The sequence below is a fragment of the Salvelinus namaycush genome, chromosome 2, assembly GCF_016432855.1.
Source record: "Salvelinus namaycush isolate Seneca chromosome 2, SaNama_1.0, whole genome shotgun sequence".
NCBI classification, from domain to species: domain Eukaryota; kingdom Metazoa; phylum Chordata; class Actinopteri; order Salmoniformes; family Salmonidae; genus Salvelinus; species Salvelinus namaycush.
In genome coordinates this window covers 19,948,727-19,976,010 of record NC_052308.1, presented here as the reverse complement: position 1 = coordinate 19,976,010, position 27,284 = coordinate 19,948,727, and the positions used below count along the sequence as shown (strand labels likewise).

At 43.2% G+C, this 27,284-nt stretch overlaps 1 protein-coding gene across 1 annotated transcript in view; it reads left to right on the top strand.

Annotated features, from left to right (window-relative positions):
• Nucleotides 1–23,207, top strand: part of adamts9 (ADAM metallopeptidase with thrombospondin type 1 motif, 9) — a 107,880-nt gene extending 84,673 nt beyond the window's left edge. Inside the window, exons 20-31 of the mRNA XM_038964332.1 lie at nt 6,443–6,609; nt 6,726–6,855; nt 11,681–11,807; nt 11,932–12,142; nt 12,229–12,396; nt 13,118–13,282; nt 14,798–14,917; nt 17,469–17,576; nt 17,677–17,844; nt 20,318–20,593; nt 21,690–21,851; nt 22,142–23,207. Of these exons, the coding sequence (XP_038820260.1) occupies nt 6,443–6,609; nt 6,726–6,855; nt 11,681–11,807; nt 11,932–12,142; nt 12,229–12,396; nt 13,118–13,282; nt 14,798–14,917; nt 17,469–17,576; nt 17,677–17,844; nt 20,318–20,593; nt 21,690–21,851; nt 22,142–22,330 (1,991 nt within the window). The 3' untranslated portion in view covers nt 22,331–23,207. The remainder of the gene's footprint in view (nt 1–6,442; nt 6,610–6,725; nt 6,856–11,680; nt 11,808–11,931; nt 12,143–12,228; nt 12,397–13,117; nt 13,283–14,797; nt 14,918–17,468; nt 17,577–17,676; nt 17,845–20,317; nt 20,594–21,689; nt 21,852–22,141) is intronic.
• Nucleotides 23,208–27,284: the final 4,077 nt, after the last annotated feature.

The window sequence follows — 27,284 nt, the reverse complement described above, 5'->3', positions numbered from 1 at the left end:
ACACAGAGATGCGTTCAAGCAAAAACTAAAGCAGGAATTACCAGTGACTCGCTCAATACGGAAGTGGTCAGATGATACAGATGCTAAGCTAGAGGACAGCTTCCCTAGCACAGACAGGAATATGTTCCGCGATTCATCCGATGGCATTGAAGAGTATACCACATCAGTCACCAGCTTCATCAATATGTGTATCAATGACTTCGTCCCCACCATACGTACATACCCCAACCAGAAGCCATGGATTACAGGCAACATCCGCACTGAGCTAAAGGGTAGATTTGCCACTTTCAAGGAGCGGGACTCTAACCCGGACACTTATAAGTAATCCCTCTTTGCCCTCTGACAAACCATCAAACAGGCAAAGCGTCAGTACAGGACTAAGTTTGAATCCTACTACACCTGCAGGGTTTGCGAACTATTACGGACTACAAAGGGAAGCCCAGCCACGAGCTGCCCAGTGACATGAGCCTACCAGACGAGCTAAATTACTTCTATGCACTCTTCGAGGCAAGCAACACTGAAGCATGCATGAGAGGTCTAGTTCTTGCAGACGACTGTGTGATCACGCTCTCTGTAGCCCATGTGCGTAATACCTTTAAACAGGTCAACATTCACAAGGCCGCAGGGCCAGACGGATTACCAGGATATATGTACGCAGAGCATTCGCTGATCAACTGGCAAGTGTCTTCACTGACATTTTCAACCTGCACCTGGCCAAGTCTGTAATACCGACATGTTTCAAGCAGACCACTATAGTCCCTGTGCCCAAGAACACCAAGGTAACCTGCCTAAATGACTACTGACCTGTAGCACTCACGTCTGTAGACATGTAGTGCTTTGAAAGACTGGGCATGGCTCACATCAACACCATCATCCAAGAAACCCTTGATCCACTCCAATACACTTCCCACCCGAACAGATCCACAGATGACGCCTACATCAGAATGCTGTTCATTGACTACAGCTCAGCGTTCAACACCATAGTGCTAAGGACCCTGGGACTAAACACCTCCCTCTACAACTGGATCCTGGAATTCCTGACGGGCCGCCCCCAGGGGGTAAGGGTAAGCAACAACACATCTGACATGCTGATCCTCAACACGTGGGCTGCTCAGGGGCTCAGTCCCCTCCTTTACTTCCTGTTCACCCACGACTGCGTGGCCAAGCACTACTCCAACACTACCATTAAGTTTGCAGACGACACAACGGTGGTAGGCCTGATCACCGACAATGATGAGACGTGGTGCCAGGACAACAACCTCTCCCTAAACGTGAGAAAGATAAATGAGATGATTGTGGACTACAGGAAAAGGAGGGCCAAGCACGCCCAATTTACATCGACGGGACTGTAGTGGAGCAGGTTGAGAGCTTCAAGATTCTTGGTGTCCACATCACCAACAAACTATCATGGTCCAAACACACCAAGAGAGTATTGAAGCAGGCACGACAATGCCTATTCCCCCTCAGCAGACTGAAAATATTTGGTATGGGTCCTCAGATCCTCAAAAGGTTCTAAAGCTGCACAATCGAGAGCATCCTGACCGGTTACATCACCGCCTGGTATGGCAACCGCTCAGCCTCCTTCCGCAAGGCGCTACAGATGGTAGTGCCAAGCTTCCTGCGATCCAGAACCTCTATACCAGGCGGTGTCAGAGGAAGGCCAACAAAAATTGTCAAATAGTCCAGCCACCCTAGTCATAGACTGTTCTCTCTGCTACTGCACGGCAAGCTGTACCGGAGCGCCAAGTCTAGGTCCAAAAGGCTCCTTAATAACTTCTTCTACCCCCAAGCAATAAGACTGCTGAACAGTTAATCAAATGGCTACCCAAACTATTTGCATTGACCTCCTGTTTTTTTACACTGCTGCTACTCACTATGTATTATCTATGCATAGTCACTTTACCCCTGCCTACATGTACATATTACCTCAATTACCTCGACTAACCTGTACCCCCGCACATTGACTCGGTACCGGTACCCCCTGTATATGGTTGTTATTTTATTGTGTTAGTTTCTTTTTACTTCAGTTTATTTAGTTAATATTTTCTTTATTCTTATTTTGATTAATTATGCATTGTTGTTTAAGGGCTTGTAAGTAAGCATTTCATGGTAATGTTGTAATTAGCGCATGTGACAAATAAAATTGATTTTATTTGATTAGATTTATGGTTGGTGGTGCTACAGTAGTGTTCTGCTTGTCTTCAGCTGAGAGCTTTGGAGGGCCCATTGAACCTGGCCTGTACGAGAGTTTAGGGCACACGTGCTAACGCGTTAATGATCCAGAACTCATATAGCCCTCTGTGGGCCATTTCATTCTCTCTGTGCTGCTCATAAAGGTCACTATGCCTGTGTTTCTTTGTGTGCGTGCGTGTTTGTGTGTGTGTGTGTGTGCGTGACTGTCTCTGCGGTTGAGCTGGGGCCTGAGGGGGAACAGGGGGTAAGAGTGGGCCGGTCTCTGCAGCCACATAACTGTGATGTGTGAAATGGCGAGGAAAGTAACTCAGGAAATTAGCTCCATAATCGCATTAGTGTGAATGTGTGCAGCAGACAAACTGATGAACAGAACAGGAGGAATGAGATTCCTCCAGGAGGAATGCAGGATTATTTTACCCCAATTAGGTTTATCTGTTCTCTGTTGCAGGCCTTGCTGTAAATGAAAACATCAGCTGTTTTGCTGCTCTTTTTTTATCACTGAGTTAAGTGAGAGTTTGTTTACAGTTGACCGACTCTCAGTGTAGCCAACTCTACAGTATGTCCATGTAAACGCTCAGCCAACTCTACAGTATGTCCATGTAAACACTTAGCCAACTCTACAGTATGTCCATGTAAACGCTCAGCCAACTCTACAGTATGTCCATGTAAACACTTAGCCAACTCTACAGTATGTCCATGTAAACACTTAGCCAACTCTACATTATGTCCATATAAACGCTCAGCCAACTCTACATTATGTCCATGTAAACACTTAGCCAACTCTACAGTATGTCCATGTAAACACTCAGCCAACTCTACAGTATGTCCATGTAAACGCTCAGCCAACTCTACATTATGTCCATGTAAACGCTCAGCCAACTCTACATTATGTCCATGTAAACACTTAGCCAACTCTACAGTATGTCCATGTAAACACTCAGCCAACTCTACAGTATGTCCATGTAAACGCTCAGCCAACTCTACAGTATGTCCATGTAAACGCTCAGCCAACTCTACATTATGTCCATATAAACGCTCAGCCAACTCTACATTATGTCCATGTAAACACTTAGCCAACTCTACAGTATGTCCATGTAAACACTCAGCCAACTCTACAGTATGTCCATGTAAACGCTCAGCCAACTCTACATTATGTCCATGTAAACACTCAGCCAACTCTACAGTATGTCCATGTAAACACTTAGCCAACTCTACAGTATGTCCATGTAAACACTCAGCCAACTCTACAGTATGTCCATGTAAACGCTCAGCCAACTCTACAGTATGTCCATGTAAACACTCAGCCAACTCTACAGTATGTCCATGTAAACACTTAGCCAACTCTACAGTATGTCCATGTAAACACTTAGCCAACTCTACAGTATGTCCATGTAAACACTTAGCCAACTCTACATTATGTCCATATAAACGCTCAGCCAACTCTACATTATGTCCATGTAAACACTTAGCCAACTCTACAGTATGTCCATGTAAACACTCAGCCAACTCTACAGTATGTCCATGTAAACGCTCAGCCAACTCTACAGTATGTCCATGTAAACGCTCAGCCAACTCTACATTATGTCCATGTAAACGCTCAGCCAACTCTACATTATGTCCATGTAAACACTTAGCCAACTCTACAGTATGTCCATGTAAACACTCAGCCAACTCTACAGTATGTCCATGTAAACGCTCAGCCAACTCTACAGTATGTCCATGTAAACGCTCAGCCAACTCTACATTATGTCCATGTAAACACTCAGCCAACTCTACAGTATGTCCATGTAAACACTTAGCCAACTCTACAGTATGTCCATGTAAACACTTAGCCAACTCTACATTATGTCCATGTAAATGCTCAGCCAACTCTACATTATGTCCATGTAAACACTTAGCCAACTCTACAGTATGTCCATGTAAACACTCAGCCAACTCTACAGTATGTCCATATAAACGCTCAGCCAACTCTACAGTATGTCCATGTAAACACTCAGCCAACTCTACAGTATGTCCATGTAAACACTTAGCCAACTCTACATTATGTCCATGTAAACGCTCAGCCAACTCTACAGTATATCCATGTAAACACTCAGCCAACTCTACAGTATGTCCATGTAAACGCTCAGCCAACTCTACAGTATGTCCATGTAAACGCTTAGCCAACTCTACAGTATGTCCATGTAAACGCTCAGCCAACTCTACAGTATGTCCATGTAAACACTCAGCCAACTCTACAGTATGTCCATGTAAACGCTCAGCCAACTCTACAGTATGTCCATGTAAACGCTCAGCCAACTCTACAGTATGTCCATATAAACGCTTAGCCAACTCTACAGTATGTCAGTGTAAACACTTAGCCAACTCTACATTATGTCCATGTAAACACTCAGCCAACTCTACAGTATGTCCATGTAAACACTTAGCCAACTCTACAGTATGTCCACGTAAACGCTCAGCCAACTCTACAGTATGTCCATATAAACGCTTAGCCAACTCTACAGTATGTCAGTGTAAACACTTAGCCAACTCTACAGTATGTCCATATAAACGCTTAGCCAACTCTACAGTATGTCAGTGTAAACACTTAGCCAACTCTACAGTATGTCCATATAAACGCTTAGCCAACTCTACAGTATGTCAGTGTAAACACTTAGCCAACTCTACATTATGTCCATGTAAACACTCAGCCAACTCTACAGTATGTCCATGTAAACACTTAGCCAACTCTACAGTATGTCCACGTAAACGCTCAGCCAACTCTACAGTATGTCCATATAAACGCTTAGCCAACTCTACAGTATGTCAGTGTAAACACTTAGCCAACTCTACAGTATGTCCATATAAACGCTTAGCCAACTCTACAGTATGTCAGTGTAAACACTTAGCCAACTCTACAGTATGTCCATATAAACGCTTAGCCAACTCTACAGTATGTCCATGTAAACGCTCAGCCAACTCTACAGTATGTCCATATAAACGCTTAGCCAACTCTACAGTATGTCAGTGTAAACACTTAGCCAACTCTACATTATGTCCATGTAAACACTTAGCCAACTCTACAGTATGTCCATGTAAACGCTCAGCCAACTCTACAGTATGTCCATATAAACGCTTAGCCAACTCTACAGTATGTCAGTGTAAACACTTAGCCAACTCTACAGTATGTCCATATAAACGCTTAGCCAACTCTACAGTATGTCAGTGTAAACACTTAGCCAACTCTACATTATGTCCATGTAAACACTCAGCCAACTCTACAGTATGTCCATGTAAACACTTAGCCAACTCTACAGTATGTCCATGTAAACGCTCAGCCAACTCTACAGTATGTCCATATAAACGCTTAGCCAACTCTACAGTATGTCAGTGTAAACACTTAGCCAACTCTACAGTATGTCCATATAAACGCTTAGCCAACTCTACAGTATGTCAGTGTAAACACTTAGCCAACTCTACAGTATGTCCATGTAAACACTCAGCTAACTTTATAGTATGTCCATGCAGAGTATCCAACTCTACAGTATGTCCATGTAAACACTTAGCCAACTCTTCAGTATGTCAGTGTAAACACTTAGCCAACTCTATAGTATGTCCATATAAACGCTTAGCCAACTCTTCAGTATGCCAGTGTAAACACTTAGCCAACTCTACAGTATGTCCATGTAAACACTTAGCTAACTTTATAGTATGTCCATGCAGAGTATCCAACTCTACAGTATGTCCATGTAAACACTTAGCCAACTCTTCAGTATCTCCATGTAAACACTCAGCCAACTTTATAGTATGTGCATGTACACACTCAGCCAACTCTACAGTATGTCCATGTAAACACTTAGCCAACTCTTCAGTATCTCCATGTAAACGCTCAGCCAACTCTACAGTATGTGCATGTACACACTCAGCCAACTCTACAGTATCTCCATGTAAACACTCAGCCAACTTTATAGTATGTCAATGCAGAGTATCCAACTCTACAGTATGTCAATGCAGAGTATCCACCTCTACAGTATGTCAATGCAGAGTATCCACCTCTACAGTATGTCCATGTAAACACTCAGCCAACTCTATAGTATGTCCATGTAAACACTCTTGTTTGATTTCCTCAACAAAAGGAAAAATGACTTTACAGTAGCTGAGCTCATCAAAGACACTTGTGGTTTCTCACCCTGTCTCATACTGTACTTTCAGACTCCTATGCCATCCTTTTTATTCATGTCAGTGTCACCCATTCTCTCTTTATGTGCAGCTGTTTCAAACATCAGAGGGGAGTATCTGCTCAATGGAGAGTTTGTGGTTAGCATGTTTAAAAGGGAAATCAAACTGGGCAACACCATCATCGAGTACAGCGGATCTGACCACATCATTGAGAGAATCAATTGCACTGACCGCATCGAAGAAGAGATCATTGTCCAGGTAACAACTCCTTACATGACTGTTGAGAAGGTGACACAGTAAAATGGTTATGATGCAAATGGAACAGTGGAACTGTACGTATTGTTCTGTTCCTCTGCCCCCCTCTCACTCCGCAGGTGCTTTCTGTAGGTAACTTGTACAATCCAGACGTCAGGTACTCCTATAACATCCCTATCGAGGATAAACCCCAGCAGTTCATCTGGGACGCCTACGGGCCCTGGCAGGAGTGCAGCAGGCCCTGCCAAGGTGAGGGCTGGGGGAGGGATGTGAAGGGAAGGAGGAGAGGGGGTGTAGGGGTTAGCGGGGTAAAGAGAAGATAGTGGAGGAGTGTGGGAAAGGAGGTGTGGGGGGAGGTGTAAGGTCGGGGGAGAGAGGAGTTGAGGCTGTATGTGGTTGTATCTGACCACCATGAAGTCGCCAACACGAAAAAAGCTCCTGCAACCAAGGGTTTTATAGAAAGTTGAAAAGTAGACATTTCTTTTTAAATTGTGTAGAATAGTGGACCCTACGGTCTTGTCAGGGTGTGTGAAGCATCAGGAGTCAGATGAAATTCAGGTGCAAAATTGTGGTATTTATTAACAGGTACAGAAGGTGAGCTGGATCTATGACAAGATGTTGACGGACTCTGACTTATACAGATAAACGAAATGGCCAATATACTGAAGCTTCAATTAGCTTCTAAGACAGAGCACCTTTAAACTAGGCAGAGCTCCTATAACTTTGACAAAGCATCAATGATTGCACACAGCTGAGTTTAGTAGGCCTAGACTAGAGCATTGGATAACATGTCACTCCAGCCTATGCTCTCCTGAAAATGGGCACATGAAGCCCAACCCGTAACACTGAGATAATACAAAATGCACCTAAACAAGTATTTCATAAATTATTATTAGCCTAATAATTCCCTTTACAATCAATACTTCTCAATAGTTGTTTTATCTATGACCAATCCATAATATATTTAAACATTTCAGGACAAATACTTTATTACATTAACGTTAAACTAATATACTGTAGATAGGCTATTATTAGGAAAACACCCCTCGACATAAAAGATTTGGAGAATCATAATTGTGTTTCCTTGATTCCTCGGGTGCTCTCTCCCCGCTGCCTCCTCAAAACAAATTGGATGAGGAGTTCAGAGGTCCCAGAGGAATCAAGGAAATGCTATTGAGATTCTCCCATTGTAATTACTTGGCGCATGTGAGTGGCCGGTGCGCTCTCTCCAAATCAGTAAGCAACCTGCAGTGGTGAGTACAGCTCAGGGATACAAATGGAACTTAACTTCTTAAATATACAATGTTAAACATTTCTACTCGCGTGTACGGTTGCAAAGCTAGCGGTAATTTACCAAGGTTACCGGAATCTTCAGTAAGATTCTTTGGTAATTTCTGCTTGAATAACTTTAATATATATATATATATAGAACATATGGTTTAAGAGAAAATAGCCTAATTAATGAAAATAGCATCTGATCAATAATGTCATTATTTTCAATTAACAGCAACTCTTCAACTATTTACTTTTTTCACAACTACCACCAGTTTGACGACAAAACAATTACATATTGACATAATATTTTTTTATATATATAAAGAACGTTTCATGCTGAACTAAGTTGATGGTTTATATTTAGGATAATGATTACAGCTTTGTCCTATTAAATCATCCTATTAAATGATGTCATATATTTTACATTAAGCATCTCCAATCCAAAGTTAGATCTAGAACCGGCTATTTCGCAACAAAGCCTCCTTCGCTCATGCTGCCAAACATACCCTCGTAAAACTGACTATCCTACTGATCTTAGACTTCGGCGATGTCATTTACAAAATAGCCTCCAACACTCTACTCAGCAAATTGGATGCAGTCTATCACAGTGTCATCTGATTTGTCACCAAAGCCCCATATACTACCCACCACTGCGACCTGTATGCTCTTGTTGGCTGGTCCTCGCTACATATTCGTTGCCAAACCCACTGGCTCCAGGTCATCTATAAGTCTTTGCTAGGTATAGCTCCGCCTTATCTCAGATCGCTGGTCACCATAGCAACACTCACCTGTAGCACGCGCCCCAGCAGGTATATTTCACTGGTCATCCCCAAAGCCAACACCTCCTTTGGCCGCCTTTCCTTCCAGTTCTCTGCTGCCAATGACTGGAATGAATTGCAAAAATCACTGAAGTTGGAGACTTATATCAGCTGTCAGAGCAGCTTACTGATCAATGCAGCTGTACACAGCCCATCTGTAAATAGCCCATCCAACCAACTACCTACCTCATCCCCATATTTGTTTTTGCTTTTCTGCTCTTTTGCACACCAGTATTTTTACTTGCACATCCTCATCTGCACATATATCACTCCAGTGTAAATTGCTAAATTGTAATTAATTCGCCACTATTGGCCTTAATTGCCTTACTTCCTTACTTCATTTGCACACACTGTTTACAGATTTTTCTATTGTGTTATTGATTGCACGTTTGTTTATACAATGTGTAACTCAGTGTTGTTGTTTTTGTCGCACTGCTTTGCTTTATCTTGGCCAGGTCGGAGTTGTAAATGAGAACTTGTTCTCAACTGGCCTACCTGGTTAAATAATTGTGAAATATTATTCTTTATTTTTTATGTGATAAGGCCACACAGAGGGCCAGAGATTTTTACAGACACTTCTGATAATCTGAAGTACCCAAAAGAGCCACTAGATGTATTGTGATCGATTACATAAAATCCTTGAAAGATACCAAAATTCTGGTAGTTTACTGGTAAACTTAGAAAGTTTCAGTAATATAGACTCCCTTTGCAACCCTATTAGCTTGTGACCTTCTCTATAACAACGGTGTGACATTTTTAGCGATAGGAATTTGCTTGAAAACGTTAGCAACACTAACAACCATTAGCAAACATTTACAATCTGAGTTTGTCGCTAAAATAGCCAAGTACATTAACTCCTCCACAGAGTTGAGCGCAGACTTGCCCATTCATAGACGGTAACTACTCTAATTATCACAGGTAGTCGCCTATGTCTTCCATCTGTTTTCTGTAAACAAGCGCTGTAACATGGAAATATGGCCGTGTGGGAACACTAAGCTTATAAACGTGTGTAGTAGTTTAACCTTTTTTTGTATTATTATTTCTTGCTGATATGAATTATACGTTCCTTATGTTTTCAAAACCGTACCACAAGCAATGCGTTTTAACTCTCCCTTCCAAAAAAGTCCTGCAGGATATATATCCATTTTCCTGTAGGACAACCTGCTGGATCCCTTCCTCATCCTTCAGAGAATTTAACTAGTAGACAACTGGGACTAATGGAGTTGCAAATGAGACAAAGAATCAGAAACAGATGAATTAGTAAATGTATTGTTTTCTCATGCACTGACCAACTCTGTGGTGTGGTGGCCTTCTGCTAAACTGTTAGATATACAAGGCAAATAATTATAGTGTGTGTGTTTTCTGTGCTCCCTGTAGTCTAAGCTGTAAGGGAAAAGAAGAGAACTCACATGGTGGAGGTGGGGAAACTATCCAAGCAAGCTACAAGTAAAACAGAGAGAAAGTGATGTTAAAATTATTCATTTCTATTTAAATCAAACTGTTTGTTTATTCAATTGTGACCTTATTATTTCAGTGAAAATAATGTGATATTTCATAGATAAACAATGTTTTAAACCCCTCTTTACTATTTAAATGCAATCACGTCCTTATTTGTGACAGGTCATGATCGGTCATGTGACTTGGTTACCGTCTTCAAATGCTTGCCAAGGAGCCAGTAGCCTAGTCATTCAAAAATCGAATCTATCACCATCCGTTTCAAAACACTTAAAAGTTATAGCCTATCTTGTGACAACAGTACTAATGAGACATGGCAAGAGGGATATCAAACCTAATTTGTCACTTTCCATGGAAACAAAAGTTTAAAATGTTTTTTTTGTCAAAGCTAGCTAGCTAGCAGCCAGTGGTAGAGGACATGTTAGCTAAGCTAGCTAACTTATTTATACAAAATGTTATACAAACACAACACATTAAAAACTAACTACGCCACCCCCTAGCATGTTCATATAAACATTTGTTATAGTTAGTATGTTTCTCTGACCCCTTACCTGTCAATTTTTTTTTAAATATTAGCAGTACTTGAATTAGCTAAACTGCCTGGCAGCCATTTCCTCAACTTCCAACTGTCAACTGTTGCTATGGTGACCAATATGTCACATAACTGTTCATCTTCTTGTTGTAAATTGTAAAGGAGAGTTAAAAACACATATTTTTGGAATAGAAAACTAGCTGGCTATATACATCTGCACCACGTCCACATACATTTTATCTCCTCCTTCAGCAGTTTTCCATATCCTGCAGGAATATCAAAATCCTGCAGGTTTTGGTCCTGCAGGATACCTGCAGGAATGTACTACATGAGTCCTGTAGGACACCTGCACAATTACTTCACAAAGGGTTCCTGTATAACTTTTTTGTAAGGATTAAGAGCAAGCGTCTTAACAAACCCCCCCCAGCAAGACGATACAATTGTCAATAGGCGCTAAAGGTAGTTAGCGTCTATGAATTGGCTAGGAGTTGCCAGTGCTAAAAAGGACAAACATTTTACATGTAAGTATGCAATGGAGTGAAATGTCGACGTCACAGGCGCTCTTCAGTGGCAAAGTCACAAATAGCTAAAGAGAATAAGGGCTGAAGATGCAGTTTCTTTCTTCACTAACACATTTCTATTTATCCATGTAGATTTACTGGCAGTTCTACTGATTTACTGCTCTTAATGTTTGGTTATAAAAATTGAGAACAGAAGGTATAGGTGGAGGATCCAGCTTTAAGAGCAAGGTTTCTGGGAACGCTTTTTGAAATAAGAACGATTTTACAATGATTTAACCATGGACGTCAAACCTGTCTCTTCGAGGAACACACTCCTGCTGGTTTTCATTCTTGCCTTTTGAAAAGTGTCTGATTTAGACTCCAAAGAGTCCAAGCGTGCATGGACTTTTTAGCCAATCGATTCAATCCCAGGGAGAAACCAAAAGCAGCAGGACCATGACCAAGGAACTAAACCTTCTCTCACACCCCATCAGGAGAGCGTAAGAGGAAGATCCTGTGTAGTAGAGAGTCGGACCGTGTGGTGGTCTCAGACCAGAGGTGCCATGGGGCTGCCAGACCAGCCATGGTCACAGAACCCTGCAACGCAGACTGTGAAATCAGGTACTGCCTAAACCACTCTCCATCTATCCATATCATAGATTCTTCATCACTATCAGTCTTTATATATGCGATCTGTATGTTTCCTGTCATCGTCTCTCACCTATGACCTTTCCTGTCTGTGCAGGTGGCATGTAGCGCGGAAGAGTGAGTGTACAGTCCCATGTGGAGTGGGATATCGTACACTGGAGATCTACTGCGCCAAACTCAGCCGTACCGATGGAAAGACCCAGAAGGTGGACGAGCGTTATTGCAGCAGTCAACGTAAACCTGAGGACAAGGAGAGTTGCCATGGTGACTGTAACCCGGCCGGTTGGGAGTACTCCTCTTGGTCAGAGGTGAGACCACCTGTTTTTGGGTGGGCTAAGAAAAAGAGAAGGCAAAACAGAAGGACAAAGGTTTAATACGTGTGCGTGTGTTTCAGTGCTCCAAAAGCTGTGGCGGAGGGTCCCGGCGTCGTGCAGCCGTGTGTGGGAAGTCCTCTGAGGCAGAAAGTGATGAGAGTAAGTGCAGCCAGAGAGACAAGCTGACCACCGCCCAGAACTGCAATGAGTTCCTGTGTCCCGCGTGGAAGACCGGAGACTGGTCTGAGGTCAGTTCCATGGAGAATGTTTGGACTACGCTTTGGAAATGTTGATTATCACTTGAAATTAATTGAGGAATTTAGGAATTTAGAATCCAGATGGCCTTTTTATGCTACGTCTAGTTTGTTGTTAAAGATGTAAAAATTACAGAGTGTCCTTGTTATATCTTGTCATGTACAGTGCAGTATGTGGTGCAATAACTAGTGTTATTGCATAGTTTTCACATTCTGTCCAAGCAGCTAAAAAGGCTATGTGTCACATTCCGCAAATGTTTTATATTATAAACCGGGTAGTTTGAGTCCTGGATGCTGATTGGCTGAAAGCTGTGGTACAGTATATCAGACAATATACCATGGGTATGATGCAAAATGACTTGTTTACTGTTCTAATTACATTGGTAACCAGTTTATAATAGCAATAAGGCACCTCTTGTAGTATAAGGCTAATATACCACGGCTAAAGGCTGTACCCAGGCACTCAGCTTTGCGTCGTGCTTAATAACAGCATTTAGCCGTGGTATATTGGCCATATACTACACACCTTGGGCCTTATTGCTCAAATATCCCAAACAAACACATACTCTACACACATAGCTAACCTACTGTACATGTCAAAGCTACTGTTAACTGCACACACACACTGTTGTCCTCATTTTCTGAGTGTACTTTCCAAAGGCTTTATGCTATGTGTGCCCATGTTTCTCATTGTGCCTGTTGACTATTGTTGCAGTGCCCAGTGACGTGTGGGAAAGGGTACAAGCACCGGCAGACATGGTGCCAGTTTGCGGAGGACCGACGGGACGACCGCTTCTGTGACTCTGCGTCCAAGCCTGAGTCGGTCCAGACGTGTCAGCAGCAGGACTGTGCCTCGTGGCAGGTCGGACCTTGGGGCCAGGTGAGGCACACCTGTTGACAAACCGTATAGTGACATGTGTATGAGAGTGTTGACATAGCTTTGTGCCAGGTAATATTATGATGTTTGACAGGTGGGACACACTGTGTTCCAGGTAACATCTGTGGCTTACCCTCTGTTCCTCAAAGACTGTAGTGTTGTATCTTACAACAGCTAATGATTATGTATTTGTATTTATTATGGATCCCCCTTGGCAGCAGCTACTCTTCCTGGGGTCCAAAACATTAAGGCACTTACATCACACATACAACAAAATATAAAACAGTACATTACTTAACATTATTGCACCATTACATATCTACAATACAAATGGTATAATACCACCATACAGCAATATTACAGTGTACGTGTGTGTAGAGTGCGTGTGCTCGTGTGTGTGTGCGTATGAGTGTGTCTGTACCTGTGTGTGTGTGTGTGTCTCTTCACAGTCCCCGCTGTTCCATAAGGTGTATTTTTATCTGTTTTTTAAATCAGATTCTACTGCTTGCATCAGTTACTTGATGTGGAATAGAATTCCATGTAGTCATGGCTCTATGTAGTACTGTGCACCTCCCATAGTCTGTTCTGGACTTGGGGATTGTGAAGAGATCTCTGGTGACATGTCTTGTGAACATATTGTGTTATTCCAAATGTGTCCAAATGTTTAAAATATTAGAATATGACCAAATGGAGCAGCTATTTATACTACTGTATCTATCATAATAAGCCCATTTTGCTATAGAGTTTTAGCTATGTGGAATGCTGTACTATGCTTTCTCCAGATGTAGAGCATTGACAGAAGAAAAATAATCTAAGACACTGATTTAGTCTATCCCCCATTCACATACCAAAATAAGCACACTAAATCTGTACACAATCGTTATGCTTGCTAAAGCATAATCAGTGTAGATCTCAGAGGATGAAAAACAGCTGCTTTGTAGCAATCCTTAGGCTCTAGTCTAGAAAGGTATTGCAACATTTTGCAAATCAAAACAATGCTCTTATAAATCAGCTTGTGTGTGCAAACTGCCTGTAAGCCTAAATGTGTGATGGAGATTAGGTGTTCCTATACCATGGAATTGGCCAAAACAGATTTTTTTTAAATAAAACTTCAGTTCCTCACAATAAAATGACAGCTCCTCACAATAAAATTAAAGCTCTTAATAAAGATTGTTTAAAGTTGCTGCCACACAGGTTTGACCCCGTTTCATTGGAGTCAGTGAGGTAGAAAAGAGTGTGGTGTATCTTCCCACTGACTTGGATACAGTGGGAAGAAGCAATGGAAAGTAGATGAATTACTCATGCATTATGGTCATGAAGGCTGTCATCTGCTGGCACTAGTCTGACCAGGCTCAAAGGGAGTGCACTTTTTCCCCTTCAGTGAGGCATTTTTGGGAAGATTTGCTATGTTGGCTTTTTGTTGTCCGTCTCTGACTTTCTCTCTGTCCCTTTTTTTATCTTTCTCTCTCTCTTCCTTTATATCGCTCTTTTCTCTTGTTCTCTCTTTGGTGAACACAGTGCACTACCTCGTGTGGACCAGGCTACCAGATGCGAGCAGTGAAGTGCGTTGTGAGGTCATATGGGTCTGTCATGGACGACACTGAATGTAACGCGGCCACACGGCCCACTGACACTCAGGTAAGGACACAGTCCACTAAGACCCATCTCAACATCTCTATACGTTCCCCATCTCCTCTGCACAGATCTGGAGAATTAACATGGGATAAGTGAAAGCAGTTTTGTGGATGCTTTGGCTACAGCCCTTGTATACTACTCAGTTTTCAAGTGACATTTGTGAGGATATAACCTGTAGTGAGGCCTACATGCAATTTTCTCAGTATTAGACCACCCAGGGCTTGATTTGTCAGACTCAGTAGAACACACAAACACCCTTATCTGTTCCTGACACACTACTTAGTTGTGAGCTGACCATGTGACTTTCCCCTTCCCCTGCATTTGTAGAATGGTGTTACATTTTATAGTGAGGAAAGGGGGTTTTCCTGTGCAGGCTGCGACACAGGTACAGTCAATGACACACTGTGACCCAGTCCATTATCACCTGGACTCAATAAAGCCTTGTTGTCTAAAGGGGGGTCAGTGGGGGGCTGTGCCAGGCCGCTTTTACCCCCAGTCGGAGACACATAGCTGCGATTGTCTCCCTCCAGCCGTCCGCCTCCTTACCAAGCATGAAGGAGCAGGAGAAAAGGACCTTTCCACGGCAGGGGGCGCACGAAAGCTCCTGTCAGGGAGCAGGGGGGTTCTGGGGGTGGGTGATGGAGGGGGAGGGGGAACTGGCTCTAACCCCAGAAACTCAGCCATGGGGCAGGGCTGGTGATGGTGCAAAACATTCCTGGATTATTCTTGGAAACTGTCCTCACCTTGGTTATTATGTAAGTCACACCTACAGTCTGCCAGGGGTATCGTTTGTCTGTCAAGAGTCTTGTACTGTAGTGTAATAGTGTAGTTTCCCACCTTAATGTCGATATGTTAACAGTCTTGTACTGTAGTTTATACCATGGCATTGTTGAATACTCGTTTCTGATTGACTTGAAGGGCGTTCTAGAGCGTGGATTATTTCCATATAACACACGGTATATTTATTTGCACGGTAGAATTCAATGGCTATAGTTAATTCTTACTGTGTTTGAGCTGCTTTTAAAAGTAAAAGTCAAATATATATTTTTTTAGCATTGTTGAATTCGATGTTCATAATAACAAGCTAGGATGAATAGTTTGGTTAGCTCAACTAGCAAGTCTGTTTGTTTGGTTACCAAGGCAACTACAGTCTCTATCTAGTAACTTGCTAGCTACTTCAGTGGATGTTGAACTCATAAAAGGGATAATCAACTCGTGGCTCTATGCATTCTATGGAAAATAATGAACAACATGGAATGTGTGTAGGCTGGTTCTCTCCACCTTATGTGAACCTATCTGAAAAACCTCTTCAGTAAAACAATTCCTGCTGTGTTGAAAATGACCAACACATAAACAGTGAACACAAACTCACATTCATACAATTGCTGACTAATCGTCATACATTTCATGAACCTCTACTTTTATGGACTTCTCACCATGCATCAGTTTAGTTTATTAGGGCTTGTTTCTTTCTCTCTCCACGCTAATAGTTGGAAGGCAGAATGGTCTGTTTTCCTGGGGCATGGGGTGGGCAGGTCAGGGTGGGGTGTGGAGTGGTGGGCTGGGCTGGGCTGGGCTGAGCCATAAACGCAGATTGAGACTCCGGTCCCAGGGAGGCCCCCCTGGTCCCGGCCTTAATTCCCGACTCAGCCGTCAGGCCCAGTGACCCTGAATCAGTCACTTCACCTCCCTGTGATTCCAGCCAGTCATCCGTGAAGTCGGCTCCGAGACCGCCCACCCTAAACTACTGCATGGCTGGAAAAGGGGGAAAGAGAAAAGAATGGAGCTTATCTCTACCTGAGTTGACCAACGAGATGGAGTAAACCAAAAAATACACAACGACGACTTAACACTTGCCTCCTACACACCTACGCACAGACATGTACACAACGTACATCAACACACACCCACAGTGTCATAGACAGGCCTTGGCTGCCTTTAGAACCAGAGTACCTTCTCATAATTCACCTCCTTCGTTCTTTCTCTTCTTCTTCTCCCACCACCTTCACAACCATTTAATGCATGTTTTACGGTGTATTTTGCTGCGTGAGTGCGAGGCTGTGGAGGTTGTGTTCCCCCTGCCTTTCTGCCTTTCTGCCTGCCTGCCTGGCTAGCTGCCAGGGTCCTGTTTGTTTCCACTCAGAGGACTCAGAGTGTGGAATGTGGAGCCCTCTATGGCCCTGCTAAACCTAAGTTAGGCCCCTCTGCTCACCCCAGAATTAGGGGTTCAAAGGTCATGAGAGGGCACCGGGGAGTAGAGCAGGGCGGAAGGTGGGGAAGGAGCCCAGTGTTGGCATTGGAGACTGGGATACCACTCCACTGTGACACGTTATGACAGGCGTCAGGTTATTCAGAAGGTTGGCCTCATGTGGAGGGGCTTAACGTTGTGTGTTTCTGGGATCTGTCAGAGTAACACTGTTACTTTTAGTCTGGTGAGTACCCTTCTGTCAGAGCTGTCTAGGTTGTGTCCAGTAAGTAGATGAAAGTGTAGTACTGTGTGGTGTGTTTCTGTCAGTGTGATTGGTTTGATGGATGTGTCCGTTTGTCCCTGTAGGACTGTGAACCGGCCCAGTGTCCTGTCAGCCACCCAGTTCCCCCTGGGACCAAAGTCCCCTCACACCTTTCACACAAAACGCAGTGGAGGTTCGGCTCTTGGACACAGGTTGGTTTTATTGGTTGCACTACCACTCGCTGTAGCAATGAAATACTGTGTGTGTGTGTGTTGCACTGTACTGTACTGATTTCTTCCTACTTCACCACAGTGTAGCTCCACCTGCGGCAAAGGGACCCGGATGCGCTATGTTAGTTGCCGTGACATCCAGGGTGGGGTTGCAGAGGATTCTGCCTGCTCCCACCTGGTCAAGCCCCCAGCCAGCGACGGGTGCATTGTAGTGCACTGCGGACAGTGGAAGGTCCTAGAATGGACATCAGTAAGTAACTACTGTCTTTCAATCAACCACCATGTTAAGTGCATATACTGTGTACACTTAAAATATATTGAATGTATAGAATATCCACTTAATATTTGACATTACTAGAGGGTCTTCTGGCTACGGATATGGTGTTTTCCTCCATTGCTATAGTCTTTAACCTTTGTGAACAGTTCTTCTAGAGGGAAATCTGTCTACCATTATACGCTCTTTCTGCACTGTTCATTAACTTGTATTTCTAGCCAGCTCAGTGGCCTATAATATCTGAAGTATATTTAGCTGTGGTTTGTGCTTTTCAGACCACAATTCATAATGACTTTGGGTGATTGGGTGTTTCTCTGGTCCAAGGGGAGGAGGTGATAAAACAGGCTCAGGGGTGTTTGGAAGGTTGGCTGAGGGGTGGAGGGAGGCATGAGGGGTCTAGGGAGGTGTGAGAAGTGGAGGGAGGCGTGAGGGGTGGAGAGAGGCGTGAGGGGTGGAGGGAGGCGTGAGGGATTGAGGGAGGCGTGAGGGATTGAGGGAGGCGTGAGGGGTGGAGGGAAGCGTGAGGGGTGGAGGGAGGCATGAGGGGTGGAGGGAGGCGTGAGGGGTGGAGGGAGGCGTGGGTGGTGGAGGGAGACGTGAGGGATGGAGGGAGGCATGAGGGATAGAGGCGTGAGGGGTGGAGGGAGGCGTGAGAGGTGGAGGGAGGTGTGAGGGGTGGAGGGAGGCGTGAGGGGTGGAGGGAGGCGTGAGGAGTGGAGGGAGGTGTGGGTGGTGGAGGGAGACGTGAGGGATGGAGGGAGGGGTGGAGGGAGGTGTGAGGGGTGGAGGGAGGCGTGAGCGGTGGAGGGAGGTGTGAGGGATGGAGGCGTGAGGGGTGGAGGGAGGCGTGAGGGATGGAGGCGTGAGGGGTGGAGGGAGGCGTGAGAGACGGAGACGTGAGGGGTGGAGGGAGGCGTTAGGGATGGAGGTGTGAGGGATAAAGGGAGGCGTTAGGGATGGAAGGAGGCGTTAGGAATGGAGGGAGGCGTGAGGTAGGCATGAAGGATGGACTGAGGCGAGAGGGAGGCGTGAAGGAGGCATGAAGGATGGAATGAGGTGTGAGGGATGGAGGTAGGCATGTGGCTGGAGGGAGGCGTGAGGGATGGAAGGAGGCGTTAGGGATAGAAGGAGGCGTGAGGGATGGAGGCGTGAGGGGTGGAGGGAGGTGTTAGGGATGGAAGGAGGCGTTAGGGATGGAGGGAGGCGTGAGGGAAGCATGAAGGATGGAATGAGGCGAGAGGGAGACGTGAAGGAGGCATGAAGGATGGAATGAGGCGAGAGGGAGGCGTGAAGGATGGAATGAGGCGTGAGGGAGGCATGAAGGATGGATTGAGGCGTGAGGGATGGAGGTAGGCATGGGGCTGGAGGGAGGCGTGAGGGATGGAGGGAAGTGTGAGGGATAGAGGGAGGGTTGAGTGACTGTAGAGAGGGGCTAGGATCCTTGTGGTTTACTGATTTTTCTCGTCAGACAGAGATCACTAGTCCCACCATGCTGCAGCTATGGCCACCATGCGCACACACACACACACACACACACAGACAGACAGACAGACAGACAGACAGACAGACAGACAGACAGACAGACAGACAGACAGACAGACAGACAGACAGACAGACAGACAGACAGACAGACAGACAGACAGACAGACAGACAGACAGACAGACAGACAGACAGACAGACAGACAGACAGACAGACAGACAGACAGACAGACAGACAGACAGACAGACAGACAGACAGACAGACAGACAGACAGACAGACAGACAGACAGACAGACAGACAGACAGACAGACAGACAGACAGACAGACAGACAGACAGACAGACAGACAGACAGACAGACAGACAGACAGACAGACAGACAGACAGACAGACAGACAGACAGACAGACAGACAGACAGACAGACAGACAGACAGACAGATAGATAGATAGATAGATAGATAGATAGGTACAGGCTGTTCCTGACTGCTTATTTATGCCAGAGCGACTCAGTGACCTCCAGGCAGACAGGAAGCAGCTCAGCCCAAGGCCACAGCAAACAGAAGCACAGAAAAAGAGACGGATCTGACTCTGAAAGTTCCCTTTAGACACTCCTGATATGGAATGGAACCGGAAATGAACCCTGATGGAGGGGGTGATAACTACAGAATGGCATGGCGGATGGATGGGCCAGTCAGTTCATGAAGTTTAATGACTGTGTTCTACCGTTATGAGACCCAACTATTAAAGCAGCCTCAGTGTTGTAGTTTTAGCTTGTACATAGGCATATACAGGGCCTGTTAAAAGTTGCACTGATCTGACAAACGGGTCCCTTAAAGTACTTTAACTACGCTTTCTGTTTGTGTCAGCCGTGTTTAAAGCGACAAGACACTGACCTAAGCTGCTACGGCATTGTTTGTTTGTGTTTGTATGTTGTTTGTCTTACTGTGTGTGCGTGTGTGTGTACGCAGTGCTCTGTATCCTGCGGGCAGGGGAAGACCACTCGCCAGGTGGTGTGTTTGAACCTCAGTGACCAGATAGTGGATGTGGAGGAGTGTGACCCTGACGACCGTCCAGCCACAGAGCAGGAGTGTGCCATGTCCCAGTGCCCTGCTCTCCGCTCCAGTGATTCTCGACCCTTCCCCTCGCCCAGCGGGGGCGTCCGCAACAACCTGCCCACGGCTGCCGATGGGCGCAGCGGAGGACGAACCCAGGCCCACCAATGGAGGACAGGACCCTGGGGAGCGGTGAATTTCTTATTAACCATTTACAACCATCTTGCAGTCCTAGGGTCCTTAACATTGAATTAATGCATACAACCTATATCAGGGGTTGGCAACAGGTGGCCCGATGGACTAAAAAAGTCTCTTACTGATTTTTTGGGAGTGGATAGATTTTAGTTTTTGGTCAAAAAAGACTGTACATTCACCAGGAATTTACTTAAAAATGTGTTTAATTTAGGAAATCTGTTCCTAAGTATTCTAACAAATGAAAAAAATGACATGTGATTGTGTCTCAATGTTATCAAGGTATGAAATTATTGTTATTTTCAAATATAATCCCTTTTTGGGCTGAGTTGTAGTCAATTTGCAGTGTATAAATGATTATAATTATGTTCCGGGCCCCTGACCATCTGCTCCAACAAAAATTGTCCCGCGGCTGAATCTAGTTGCCTACCCCTGACTAAGGTCAATGAGTTGTGCTGATGGCTTTGGCGGTTAATAGCCTATTGTACAGCTGTTATTAAAAACTGGGTTATTATAGTTGCACAACAATCTGTCCCCAAATAGCTGGTGTTATTTAATGGATCATGGGAAATAGCAAGAGTTATTTTCTCCTTGAGGATATGTGTTTTAATATAGCAGTGCATTATCCATCCAGTTTCCCAAAGCACATAGTCTCTGCGGTCAATCGGACCCTTGCCAGATTTATATATGTGTGTTTTTGTATACTTGTCTGTCAATGGGGACCTTTTTTCACATACTGTAGGTTGGTGTGTTTGTATTTATTAATGGTGAGTGAGTGTTTATATGTGCGCTTGTTTCATTGTAGCTGATGTCTGTATGTGCAAAGGTCTACAATATGTGACACTGTGACTCTGGGTAAATGTATTATTGCAGGATCCCCTTGTCTCAGTGAGTTATGTGTGCATAGATGAGCACCATACATTTGCATGGATGTGTTTGAACATGTCTTTGTTATTGAGTCCATACATGCTCATGAATGTATGCGTATTAGTGTTTGAATGTCTACTTGCCTGTCTCTGAGTTAGTGCATACATACCTGTACGTGTGAGAGTCTGTGAACCATTTGTCTCACTCTGTGTTCTCCCTGTGACGTCAGTGCTCGAGCACGTGTGCGGGTGGCTTCCAGAGGCGTGTGGTGGTGTGCCAAGATGAGAATGGTTATGCTGCCAACAACTGTGAAGATCGCTCCAAACCCATCGAGCAGCGCTCCTGTGAGTCCGGACCCTGTCCACAGTGGGTCTACGGGAACTGGGGAGAGGTGAGAGAACCCAAGCCGTCCTACAGCACTCATACACTGAGGGGGTTTAGTCACACTTTGAATGCATCATCTCATTGTTATGAACCTTGGCGTTATCATAGCGGTTATTATTCTACAATTCCATTCTTCTGAAATTGCTTTGCTGGGCTGTATGTCATCATGTACCTCCTGGGTTGTGCTGGAGGTGAGGGGTTAAAGGTCAGAGGTCGTAGATAACTGTATTGTGACAATGTGAATCAACTGTCCTGACTCTGTTTACACACTATTCTTTCATCTGCTCTGTCCTGCAGTGTACCACGCCGTGTGGTGGAGGAATAAAGACACGGCTGGTGGTGTGTCAGAGGCCCAACGGAGAACGCTTTAATGATCTGAGCTGTGAGATTCTAGAAAAACCACCCGACCGTGAGCAGTGCAATACTCATGCGTGCCCGTCTAGCCCCCATTGGAGCACAGACCCATGGAGCTCGGTGCGCTCGTAAATATACATGTTTTCTTCCGCCATCTTTTTTAAAAGTCCTCTCATTTCAATACACACAATGACAAACAAACAATCACACTTGAGAGAGCAGGTTGTTTCTGTAGCGCTTACATGCTGGAAACTCCACTTTCCATTTCACTGTTACCCTTCCCTTGGCACCTGAGACTTGTCATCCTTCTAGAGACAGTTGGGAATTGATTTCTGTTCCACATAAGAGACAGGACACACACACAATACACACAACACACCAAAAAGTACAACATATGAAAAGCTTAATTGACAGTTGTGACCATAAGAACACTTTCTCTGTTATAAGTCTTAGTGTTAAAAATTCAGGATCAGTTTGTATCAAAATCAAAGCTAGTTTGTAAAATATTGTTTTAAAAGATAATTTATTACTTAAGAGTTTTTCTTCTTCGTTTCCTATGTATATAGAATTGACATCCAAAGTTTCTGTGATTGCTCTTTGTAATCGCACACTTAGTCATTCGTTGTTCATATGCAAATATTGATCAATGTTTCTGTATATCAGGAGTTTAAGATGCATTGTTTTTTTTTGTTAACACCCAAAGAATGGACATATACTCGAGTGTTGTTGCTATTCATACTCTTTTTTTTTTACGTGTTGCAAAGAAAATGTGTTTTTATGTACTCTAGAGATGGATCCATCATTCTAATGCTAAAGCTTTATTGACCATCATGACTGTAAAAATGTAATTTGTCTTAAAGTGTGTAATATGCAGTTCAAACAATAACAAAGCGCCACCCCCCCAACTCTGTTTCGGTAAACATCTAAGGGGTGGGGCTGGATAAATGTAACCACTCTTAAATGCATACACATAGCTATGGATGCAAGGACTGACCATCCATGACATGAAAATTATAGTTTTAACCATGTTTTGAGGCTATACAGTGTTTTGTTTACAATTACATTGTTTACGAACAAAGAAGTAAATAAAGGTTATATTTTGGGTTCTGATGGTGTTAGACAGTTAAACTAAGCTCCTTTAGTTATATTCTTCAAGAATCAATGGCTATATAGAATGACAAAAGTTTTTTTTTTAAATGGATGTAGCAATCGCAGATTGCCCCTTTAAGGCACATGCAGTTTTTATAGAGAATTTACTAATCATCGTATGTTTACACCTTATTTTACAGTCCACTATTTACCTGGTATTTATTCAGAAATGTCATTGTAAATGGTAATTACATGATAATGACCTAATAATTACTTTTTAGTAATGTAAGTGTTGGGTAGTTACCAATTATGCAAAATTCTTTAAAAGAAACAATAGTGTTTCTCAGTTAAGACTAAGTCAACACCAGCTGAAATAGGACTGTAGAATAAAGTGATAACTGTATTATTGGATAAATTATGTGATTCTTCTGGGTAATAGTCATTTTACCACAGCTTGAAGTCTTGACCCAGATTCCTTACTTTTTACTAGCACAGACATAAGAACCCGGACAAACCAGTAGGTCCAAGGCCCACCGCTCAAAAGGTGCTTGATATGAGTGTATTTATGTAATGTTAGATATGTCTATATATTCGCTTTTGTAAATAGTTTATTTTGGTGCGATCACCAGTGCTCAATACACATGTGAAAATATGCTATGCTCAACCATACCTCACTTGGAACAAACACAACTCAACTAGCCATTAACTTATACTTACAATGGTGCTTTTGCAAAACAAGGGAGAAATGAGATATAAACATCAAAGAATCACTATGTATTTTATTTCAAACTTAAGGTCATAAACTGTTTATTGTGACATAGAGATATGTACGTATGTAAACTGGTGTTTTGAGAAGTTGTTTATATTCTTTTCTTTTGTAATGTTTTTTTACGAAGAGTTGATTATTGATTATGTCCCCCGAAAATATTGTAATGTTAGGTGAAAATGTGTTGTAGTTTTTAAAAAGGTAAAGATAATTTTTTAAGTGTGTTCTTTTTATTCACCACCAAACCTCTGTCTGTTGGAGCTGAAAGAGAATGCCCCATGTCCTAGCTTTGTGAACACACAGTTAGTGCCTGCGACCACAGGGAGAGTTTATAGTGTTCTATATACCTGGAGCGCATCCTCTGAGCCAGTCGTATGTTTCTACCTCATTCTCTTCTAACATCACTCCCCACCCACCTATTATCTCCTGCCGGAGGGCTGCATCCTCATTCACTTTCATCATGATCTAGGGTCTGTGTTTTGTTCTACCTCAATGGCTACGAGTGAAATTGGGGTAGTGAAAGCTGATCTTGGATCTGTGGTAAAGGTGCAACCTCTGCCTGGAGCCCACCCAGTCATTTCTAAGGCTAATTGTAACCTCCTGGTCATTAATGTCTGTGCATACATTGCAGACATCACACCTTATTTTAAGGGAATGTTAACACAGCTCTCAAGCAGGCAGTGAGTGCATTTCTCACTACACCTTGTTCACTAAAGAAAACGATCATTTCCAGCTCTCTCTAATATGAGTAATGAAAAGGAAGCATAAGGTTTGGGTTGATTATGATGAATCCAAAAAGAGTGTGAGTAACTTTTTACACTACTTGGAACAACTCCACATGCGCACATAAGTCTCATGTCACTGAAATTGTCGATAATTTGATTTGTAGAATAAATTGCAAAACACAGTTATACAGTATATGCATGATGATGCATTTACAATGTGTTTGATACCAACAGACTCTAGAAATAAAGCACTCTATGCCTCTCATTCCATATGGCAGTATCAGTTCGGGTTTCAAATACATTTGTGTATATTTATATAATGATCTGTATTTATTTCTACTTCATTATAATGTCATGTCAATATTTAATTTTATATGAACTTGCTGAATTTATGTTAGCTCACAGAAAGGTAACGATTAAAATTAACTAGAGGTGCTCTTAAAAAGTGTATTTAATTTATTTTATTTACTGTAAAAGATCATGTTCATGAACTATCACGAACGATTGCTTATGCTCAAATGAAGTTCCAAAACATAAATTTATATGGATTTTCTTTCAAGTCTATCCTCTACTTTATGTAGCATACAGCTAGGTAGTTTTATTCCATGACTGGCTAAAGTGAAAAATGAAGCTCATATGAGAGAAGATACATTTTAAGATAGATTTTAATGTAGTCAACTGGGTGGGGATTCCTATGGGTTGGGAGTGATCAGCCAATGATCAGAACATTATCTTCTTCAAATTGCTTAGCCTAGTTTGTAAATGGCTTTAAGCTATATGACTGCCATCTAGTAGCCACAATACATTCATGACACACAAGCTTTGGTTCAAGAATCCAGCACTGCAGGTGGTGGTAAATTACCAATATTAGCTTTACACGTTCTTCAAACATCAAAAGCAGAAGAAGATGGACTACTTTAAATGGAGATGCCATAATGGCACAGATACAATGTTGCGAACTCTATACATCTGAATGGAGAAGAGAGGCAAAACATCTGCGCTCTTGAGCTCATCTTAGTTACAGGAGGTCTAGTGTCTAGGGAAAAAACTGATAAACGTACACTCCGGGACACTGGTTTCTAAAAATAGTTTCATTAAATTAGATAATTGCCGTGAGGAAACACTAATAGTGAAGCAAACACATTCACTTACACTACCACAGGCAAGCTTGTAGTCCTGTTAAAAATCTAATCAACAAGTCTGTGCTTTAATTAAGATGATTTCCTTCAGACTTTACACTAATTACACTAGGAAAGTGGAAGTGGTCATTATAATTAACCAAATTACCTACTATGGATTAAATAGGAAATTATCTCTACAGAGAGCATTACTCGAGCTCACTAACTAGTGTTTGGAAAGGGGCGTTTTCAGTGAATGAAAATGTACAAATCACTGAACAATATCTTGTCTTATGAGGTCAGGGCCCCAGTGACCTATTTGAGCAATCAAGATTTTTCTGTCGGCCAAAGTTCAAAGCCTTTTGTACCAAGGGAAATCTTTATTCTCTGTGACACTGACAAGATGGATCCCCCACTTACTGCGCTTATTCACTCCTCATGCCTGACATGTTTTTTTCTTGTGCCTGGCGTCACGTGCTCTTCAACTACGTTGCCCCCTCATCCGCCCCTCGCCAGTCCCCCCTCGCCCAATGTGGGTTGATGACATTGTTCTGATGGTGGGGGGCTGGTGACAGTGACTCAAATGATAGCCCGTCAGAAAGACAAGGGTCACGTTTGATCTGGGATGGGCCCCTTCGCTGTACAGCTAATCAGCATGGATGGACTTCTGGGAAAGGGCTGTGATCCAAGGGAAAAAAGCCAGAAAAGCCCTGTTGTCTGTGGGGGCCCGGAAGGCCCAGTCGCCTTTGATTCCGGGACGGAATGCATGCTTTGGAATGTGGTTTATTTTAGGCACAACTTGCTGTCTGTCCGGGGCATTGTTATATTTGACACTGTAAATAAAAGCATCTGATTTGAATGGTACAATCGAATTGCGTCTGACTGCATGATAGTTGAAAATAGTGTGATAGTTGAAAATTGTATTGTAGATTAAAGGTAGTTTTGTGATGATTACACTTTACATTGATATCAATATATCAATTTCACTCAGAGTATGCTAAAGTATAAGCACATTTATACCTGGTTGCCATAATACACCCTTTGTCCTGATCTTGTCCAGATTCTGATTGTGCCCACATTTTTAAACAGGTGTAGACGATTGAAAGACGCATTGTGATCTGATTGTGATCCGATCTTCCTGACCATCTCTGAAGGTTGTCAGGCACACATTGTGTCTGGAAATCTTACAAGTGTAGACGGATCTGGACAGTGAAACCATTTAAATCATTATCCTGTTCTCTAAAATCATTGACACGTGGCACTACTGACTTAAGGCTTCAATATGTGTCTTCAAATAAATAAATATCTGTCAAATAATCTGCCAAATAAGTTGCATAGGGAGAGACCAGAAACTCTGGTCATAATGCAGAAACAGTGTACAGATAAGA